Source organism: Callospermophilus lateralis, chromosome X, assembly GCF_048772815.1.
Source record: "Callospermophilus lateralis isolate mCalLat2 chromosome X, mCalLat2.hap1, whole genome shotgun sequence".
Taxonomy (NCBI): Eukaryota; Metazoa; Chordata; class Mammalia; order Rodentia; family Sciuridae; genus Callospermophilus; species Callospermophilus lateralis.
Window position 1 is genome coordinate 1,526,604 of NC_135325.1, and position 9,139 is coordinate 1,535,742.

The 9,139-nt window shown below is 41.5% G+C and overlaps 1 protein-coding gene across 1 annotated transcript in view; it reads right to left on the reverse strand.

Moving 5' to 3' along the window:
- The window catches only part of Arhgap6 (Rho GTPase activating protein 6), a 457,995-nt gene extending 449,452 nt beyond the window's left edge, over window positions 1–8,543 (reverse strand). Inside the window, exon 1 of the mRNA XM_077106574.1 lies at window positions 7,959–8,543. Within this exon, the coding sequence (XP_076962689.1) occupies window positions 7,959–8,543 (585 nt within the window). The remainder of the gene's footprint in view (window positions 1–7,958) is intronic.
- Between the last annotated feature and the right edge of the window lie 596 nt (window positions 8,544–9,139).

Consider the following 9,139-nt stretch of genomic DNA (forward strand, 5'->3'; position numbering starts at 1 on the left):
TAGGGTAATTCTGCATAACATTTTGAAGAATTGCCAAACAGCTTTTCCAAGATGCTGCACCAATTTGCATCCCCACCAGCAGTGTATGAGAATTCTAATTTCTGCATATTCTTGTCAACACTGTCTTTTTTATTATCCTATTTACTATCCTAGTGGTATCTCATTGTGGTTTTGATTTTCACTTCCCTAATAGCTAATGAAAACATCATTCTTTACCATCTAACACAATAACTAATCTCATATTTTCACACTGCATTCCAAGTCTTTTAGCCATGTTGTGGCATAATTGGATCATAGTTTTGCTCTCAGAGAAGACACAGCAAACTTTAGAATAAGATGTCATTCCCCAAAGGTATGTACCTAAGATGCAGGAAAACTGTTGTCAGCACACACAATCCCTCAGTCATTGACTAGGTTCTGATATAAAATACACTTTCCCTTATTTGAGCACCAGACTGGAAGAATTGGAATCACACCATGAAACGGAATAAGATTTTGTTTCTACAAATTCTGAATGTGCTGTGACATGTCCCAGAGTTTATTTATTTGGATATAATAACCAGTTGAGCCACAGAGTATTGGTAGACCCTTATAATATAAAAATGGGACCAAGTCATAAAAAACAATATGAGAAGGCAGGCATGGTGGTACATGCCTGTAATCCCAGCAACTCTGGAGGCTGAAGCAGGAAGATTGCAAGTTTGAGGCCAACCTCAGCAATGTAGTGAGGTCATAAGCAACTTAGAGAGACCCAGTCTCAAAATAAAAAATAAAAAAGGGTGGGATGTGGCTCAGTGATTAAGTGCCCCTGAGTTCATTCCCAGTACTGAAAATACAAACACACACACACACACACACACACACACACACACACACACACATACACACACACACACAGAGTAATGTGAGAAGGAGAGAAAGTAATCTTATAATCTTTCCAGGAAAACTTTAAGTTAAATGACAAAATCCCTATTGTGCAGTTCAAAGCCCAGCCAGTCTGTACTTCACCATATTCCCATATACAATTCCAGTTCTCTTAAGTTTTCTAAGTTCTTCAAGCATACTGTTTCCTCTTAAAGGTGATTCCTTCTTCCCAGAGGGCTGTCCTTTTTGTTTGGAAAAAAGCCTCCTCACTCACCAGTTTCAGTTAAGACATCACAGACTTCCTTAGTTCTTATGTCCATTTCCCACCACTGCTGGGACAAATTATCACACAGTGGTGTAAAGAACACACATATGTTCTCTTATGGATCCTTACTTGCCCAGGATCAAGATGTCTGTAGAGTTGTATACCTTCTTTGGGTTTTAAAACAGAATCTGTTTTCCCTGCCTTTTCCAGCCTCTGGAGGCTGACACATTCCTTGGCTCTAAGCTCCTTCCTCCATCTTCAAAGCAAGCAGTGGAACATCTTCAAACTCTCTCCCTCTCTCATCTCTGTCCTCTCTCTCTCTCTCTCTCTCTCTCTCTCTCTCTCTCTCATCTATCTATCTCTCCCTCTCTCTATCTCTCTCTCTGTAACTGACCCTCCTGCTTTGTTTTTATAAGGATCCTTATGAATGTACTGGCCCCACCCAGATAATCTACAATAATGCCCCCATCTGTGGCATATTCACCATATAAGGTGCCATATTCACCTGTTTGGGGGATTAGAATATAGATAACATTGGGGGGAGCATTATTCCATGTTATTCCTACCACAATGTCTGAACACTTAACAAGTGTAGAGATTTATTGATTTAAAGTTATTGCTTTCATAACTGTAACACCTTACAGGGCTGCTCCTGTTTGCTCTCCATGCATCGCTAGGGTTGAGTGCTTAGCTGGCATTTGATAAATATTTAATGATGACCTAGCTGAGTGGCCAGTTTGGTTTTGCTAGACAGAGTTCTGGGAGAAAGGAAGGGAACAGGGTCTGATTATATTTTAAAAGACATTGAAATGACTAGCTAAGCAGTTTGGATTTCATTCCATATACAGTGAGGCTTATAAAAGGTTTCTGATTAGTGAGTTAACATGATTATAATTGTGTCTTTGGAACACAGGCCAAAAAGAGACTAGGATGCAGGGTGATTATGCAAGGGGGCCACAGCAAATGAAGTCTCAAAGGAGACAGTAGAAGTATGAATGAAAAGCTAGAGGGATATAAGGACTTAGATTCATTTCACCCAAATCCCTCTACCCTTACTTTCCCCACGAGTTTGGCAATTTATTTTGAGAATCAAGAAGGATTTCTGGGTGGTTATGAACTCATAATTTGAGTTTGAGGTGCTTAATGTTTTCAGCTTCTTTTTTTTATTTTTTTTCAGCTTCTCTATTTAACTATAAAACAAGGAGGTCCAACCCTCAAATTCAAAAATTGTGGTGAAAGATCAACTCCAAAGTGTCTTAGAAGTTGTATTCACATTATTCTCCATTTAAGTTAAAAATATTTGAAAATAATTCTATCAGAAAGAGGGTCTGAGAAACAGTAAATATAAAACCTAATTTTTTTCCTAGGTCAAAAATCATGAAAGTATTATGTTGATTTCTGGACATACTCCCTTATAAGTCACCCTTTGTCAATTTCCTGTTTGAAACTGTTTTACTCTAATTAATTCCTCTTTGGTTATACAAGCGAGCCTCTGTTGTTTTTTCTTTTCTTTTTAATCACAATATTCCTCTCATCACATTTTAAATTTTAATTCCAGTTTCCATCATTATATGTTTATTATACAATTCTCTCCTAAAGATATATTCAGACACCCATATTTTTTCATATCCTCAATACCTTTTGAAAGGTATATTTTCCCAATCCAAAGCCTTGGTTGACATGTACCAGGTAAGAAGAAAGAAATTACAAATAATGGAGCCATAAATGTGAGAAAAGATGGCACTAGAAAGCAAAAGTTTCTTGAATCCAGGATGTCTCAACCTTGGCACTACTGATATTTGGAAGATACTTGTTTTTTAATGGGGGCTTTCCCGTAGGATGTTTAGTAGCATTTCTGGCCCCTACATACTGGATTCTAAAAGTAACCCTCTGCCCAGTATCAACAGACATTACCATATGTGCCCTGGGGTACAAACTCTATCCAGGTTTACCACTGGTCTAAAACCTTGGAGCATAAGCCAGATTTTTAAGACTACAAAGATGAGTAAGAGTTCAGCTTTCAAGTGCTTCAACAATACAAGAAAGTTATTTGCAAAAATGGAGAATATGGAAATAAGAGTCGTCTGTTCATATGGGAATTCCCACTTGTTAATGGGATTCTTGGCATGATCTCCCCATGACTCCCACCTCTGAGTATCCATCTGTTTCATGTTTCTAAACTATGGTCCCCCAGACACCAGACTGATCCTGTTAAAACACATATCTGATCACTTTACACTCTCAGACTTAAAAATCACCAAGTACCCCCATTCTCCACTATAGTTTCTCAGCTCTGGCACTGATTGGCCAAGCGATTATTCTTCATGGAACTGTCCTGAACATTGCATGGTGTTTCAAAGCATCCTTGACATTCCAGTTAGATGGAAGCAGCTACTCCCCTGTGGTATACAGAATAATGTCCCACCAAAAGGGCTCATACCAAATCCCTGGAACCTGTGAGTTCATCATGGCAATGGGGAATTAAAGTTGCAGATGCAATTAAAGATTGCTAATTGGCTGGCCTTAAAATAGTGAGATTGACCTGTATTATTCAGGTAAGACCAATGTAATCACAAGAGTCCTGAAGAGAGTAAGAGAGAGAATCAAAGAGACACAGCATGGCTGAGTTTGAAGATGAAAGAAGGGGGCCACTAGAAAAGAAAGGCAACAGACCCTAGAAGCTTCAAAAGGAACACAGTTCAGTCAACAACTTGAACTTAGGTTAGTGAGAGCTATTGGGATTTCTTATCACCAGAATTATAAAGTAATCATTTTTTTCTTGCTTTAAGCCACCAAATTTGTAGTTATGTGTTACAGCAGGGATAGGAAACTAATACATTATCACCAGTCATGACATCCCAAAATGTCATAATATATTGTCAAACGTACATAGGACAAAGTCACCTCCAGATTGAGAGTCATTTGTTTTACACAATATAGAGGACAACTGCTTAAAAATTGCACAGCAAGTTTTTTTGGTTTTGTTTTGTTTTGTTTTTGTGAAAACCACTACCCTATCTGGTGAACATGGTCACCAACAGATAGCAAGCTAAGCCTGATACTTCAGGTATGTTAAACTTCTCACTTCAGAGATACCCTGTATCTGTCTTTTCACCTCTCTGCAGATGTGATTCCAAGGGGCCCCTTAAAGGATATGGAATGTACTTTGGCCCTTATTTCATTTTTACTCTTGCCTATAATTACCCTACCACACACAAAATGCCTGATTTCTGGTTTAATCATGTTACAAATTGCAAATGTCCTTACCTCCCTCTCCTAACACATAGCTGCACTTAAGCTCTTATAAATTTTTGGTGGACACTCTGCCCTTACCAACATCTCTGTGCCTTTTTGCATGTCCACTCTTTTCTATCTCATCAAGAAATGACTTTCCTTCTTTTCATTTTAAATGGCAGTCTTCATTAAAAATCAAGTTCAAATGTTCCTTACATAGTGAAGACATCTAAGACCTCCCAGAGGACAGTGAGTCATCACTTGCCCCCTCTGATGTGCCATGGTGCTCATTCACCATGCCTACTGATCAATTCACATGTCACCTCATTAGACTTGGAGCTCTTTAAGAGCTGACCCATATCGCAGCCTCTCTGTATTCCTAGTATGTAAAGAAATACTTCTGATCAAGAAATATCTGAATGAAGAAAAGTAAAAAAGTTGGGGATATATAGAAATCATTTTAATTATTGGTTATAGAAGCTTGCAAACTCCCCAATCAGTTATTGGCATAATCCTATCTCTGGTTCACAATAATTAGGAGGATCCTGGGATTGAAATGAGAGGCTTTATCATCTTATCTGTGATCAGAGTCAGGAACAGAGCCTGGCTGCTAAGACAACAAGATGGGAAACATGTACCAATTGAGTCATCACATACCATATATCCCTTTGTCTTCTTTTTTTTTACTTGATAGATATTCTACCCAAAAGTGCATAAATCAAATTTTATTAAAGTAGTCCTTAAACACATAGTAAGGAAATATTAGTAGAGTTATACCTGACTTTGTCAAACACCTCCTAGGTTTAGGCTATAAAATGGTCATTTATGAGCCTTAAGTGAGCACGAGTAATGGAGTTACTGGCATTTATGAGAGTCTTGGGAATGGGAGCTGTTATGTGAACAATTTGGTTTAAAAACAGAGAATCTGCTAAAAGAACTAAATGGAAATAGATGTGATCCATCACTAGATAAACCTGAAAGAGAAATCTCAAGTTTTCCTATGGATTCAGGAAGAAAAACAGAAAATATGAACAAACTATTAGAAGAACATGGAATCCACAAGCATGATTCCAGAGGGATCTTCCTGGTTTGGGAAGCAGAGGATGGCCCTGGGAAACTTTAGACCAGCTGACAGCCCTTCTATGGGCACTCACTAGATGGCCAGCATAGGGCACTGTATTCAACCTCACTAGCACAGCTGTTCTCAACTTGGGGGATTTTTATCCCCAGAGGATATTCAGCAGTATCTAGATACATTTTTCATTGTCATACTGGTAAAGAAGAGTGCTACTGGCATCTAGTGGGTAGAGGTCAGGGATGCTGCTCAACATCCTATAATATCCAAGACATCCCCCATGACAAAGAATCACTCAGATGTCAATAGTGCCAAGGCTGAGAAACCCTGAGCCAGAAAAACCAAGAAAACTGTAAGAATCATATCTGTATGAACCAGATCTCCCCTCTAGGACCTCTAAGCAACATTGCAAGGGACTCATTTGCTGCACATTTGACATCATTAGTAAAGATTCTCTTTTAGGACAAAAGACACAGATTGTTTGCAAGTGAGAAGGACAAACAGTGCCCAATAGGATTAATTTCTTGGTTTTTGAGAGGATTCCAGGGCGCTACCTTTCAAAGGGTAATCCAGGCCTTTAAATTCCAGACCCAGGGGTTATGTTAGGATATCTTGGCCTCTACTAAACAGAACCAGTGTTGGACCTTCATGCCAGAATTCTGTCCAATCACTCCATATCTGCCTGAAACATAAAGGGATTTCTGCCTCCATACACACACACACACACACACATACACACACATATAAACCTTTTATGAGAAAATTTTGTTCTTTTGCTAGATGGCTATGTACTTAGTTTTAACCACTGCAAAAAGGTGAAAATATGGTAGATGAGCTCCATACAGATGGTCCAACACTATATGGAACAGTCAGGAGTCATCCAGTATTGTTGTTCAGATACACATCCATCAATTATGAGATTTTAATAGATAAAAAAGATAATTTATAACAAGGAGGTTCATAATTTGCAACAAGTGGCATCACCTATGATCAAATGGTTTTTGGTCATAATAGCAATGAACAGTATCTGTATCTATCATATTCCAAATATGCACATTTGCAAAGAAAAATTAGGAACATTCTTAATGATGTAATTGATTTTAAACAGAAATGTCAGTGACTAGCTTATGTTGGTTTGTTTTTGCATTTCTCTGTTGCTCTAAACTCCTATTGATTAATCTGACAAAATGTGCTTCTGAAACAGAGCAGGAATCCAGCTTCTCTTAGAAACCAAGAGTTCAACATTTCAGTTTTTGGTCCTCTAATACTGGCTTGGAGATAACATCTATTCCGTCTCAATTTTTCTTTCAACTATCTCTTTTCCTCAACAAAATGGGCAGCACAGTTAGCAAAGCTTGTTAGTTTTTTTGCAATCCATAACCCTCTCAGCAACAGCAGCAGTTACACTGACACAGTAACTAACATTAATAACATGTGATGCTAATGTTTCTGATACATAATGCTCATTTTTCTAAGGTGGTCTATTAAAGCTGAAATCTAAGTTATCTCATGTTAATAGAACTGGGTATGAACTTGGATGCAATTTTGCTTGGTTGTGTCTCCTTTATTTAGCCTAAATCTCCAACAATTACATTGTATTTAATTTCATTTCTGTAATGCTAACTGTGCTTTAAAATATTTAATTACAACTGACAGGATCTTCCTTCCCTTATGGAACCAGATCTGGGGCAAACCTATAGAGTTTGTGGACTGAAAGAAATCAGAGTTGGTCATTTTTAAACCAACTACTATTTATTCTCTAAAAGCATGCTGCTTTCCAAGTACCCATCAACCACAGTTTCCCAATAGCTAGCTCTATTCTCCACTCAACCAGAGAATGAACATTTTAAGAGTATCAAATAACTCCAAGTTCCCTATTTATTATTGATTCCTGATTCATGTCTATTCCACTAACTACTAATTGTCCTTAGTGGAATTTGGGCATATTTCTGTGATATTTCATACCCCTAAGCAGAGAAACTATTCAGTATCATATATTTCTGAAATTACACCTTTAGGGAAAAGAAATCAAAACTAGAGAATCCTAGTAGTTACTCCACACTGCCACCCAAACACATAATCAATAACATCTTTCAGAATAATGTTCCTAAATTCTACAGAACAGCCGATGGCAGACATTAATCAAAATATATTTCATCCAATCATTACAAACAGCAGTAGATCTTTCGAGTTCCAAAATTATCAGCATGGAGTGAAGGGATAATACAATCCTTTGCCTGTAGCACAAACTGGAAATCAGAAGACCATCTCTTCCTCCAGCTCCCTTGACTGCTCCAAAGAAGAGCCAAGGAATCCTACAGGACACATGTGTGGTGAGTGACCACTAAGGATGTCCCATTTCCAGGCACCATTTAATCAGCCTAAGTAGAAACAGTTACACCATGCAAACCCCTCAGCTGCTGCCTGGCTCTGTAAATGGGATGGGATTAAAGGCAGTGGCCTAGAACTGCCTGTGGCATCCAGCTTTGGGCCAGGAGGACGCATGGCGTTGGTCCCTACCTCAGACTTCCACACGATGTAGGGGTGGCCGCGACTGTTGGGTGGGGACTGGAACTTCCTCTGCTGAAGCCACCTCCTGGGAGAAGTGAAGATGCCATTGGGGCCTCCCCCAGAGGAGCAGAGGATGCTGGCAGAGCTGCGGCCACTGACCGGCCCAGCCAGGACAGAAGGCAAGTCCCAGGCCGCACTCTTCTTGAGACCACCGCGACCCAAGGGGACCTCATAGTCAAAGTGGAAGCTGCCCGAAGGGGACTTCTCCTGCGGGGTGCTGGGCATGGAGAAGGACGAGCAAAGAGGTCTGGGTTGCGGGAGCCTGGTGGTCCGGGATGGCTGGCTCCTGGCAGAAGATGCCGAGCGAGGGCAAAGACCCTCCGCTAAGGGTTGCGGGGAGTAAAGGCGGCCTGCGATGGACCCCCGCGCACCGCCCTCTGTGACTGTTTCGCCCCCGGAGCCTCCGATCAGGGCTGGGTCCAGGCTGCGGGTCTGTCGCAGCTTCCTCTTGGAGAAGCCCTTGGCTGAGGCTGCACCGCCCGAGGCGGGTGAAGAGCAAGAAAAAACGCTGTGGAGCAGGCTCTGGGCGGACATCTCCAGGGGCTGTGCCCGAGGGCCACCTTCTCTCTCCCTCCTGGAATGTTGGAGGTTTTAGGCTAGGAAAGGAAGGCAGCTGGGGAAAAGCTGCCAGGACTGACTGGTTGAGGGCGGTGGAGGGCAGTGCCGGGTTCACGCACCACCAGCGCACTCCAAGTGCTCCTGCCCGGACAGAAGCTGGAGATCCATCACCAGCCTTCTAGGAAAAAAGGGTCCAGGTCCCTCCTGAAACCTTTAGAATCCTCCCGTGGAGCCCCAGTAGCAAAGATGGTAAGGAAGAAGAGGAAGATCCAGCGTTTGCTTGGTTCCCAGCTCCAGCCCGCCAGCGCCACTCCCCCTTCGAAACCAGGCGGGAGACTCGGCGCTCCGGCTTGCTAGCTCTGGACAACCTCTAAGTCTCCAGCAAGCTCCTCCTCGTGGCCAGAGGACTGTCCTGAGGGCTGAGGAGGAGGCCTGGGTGTGCGCCAGGGCGCGTCTGCTGCGCTCACCAAGAGGTATGATCTTCCTCCCGCCCCAGAGCTGAGCACCCCAGCTGCACCTTCAGGGAACCCTTGCGCGGTGCACTGGAGCTGGAGGCTGTGCTTTGGGGCTCC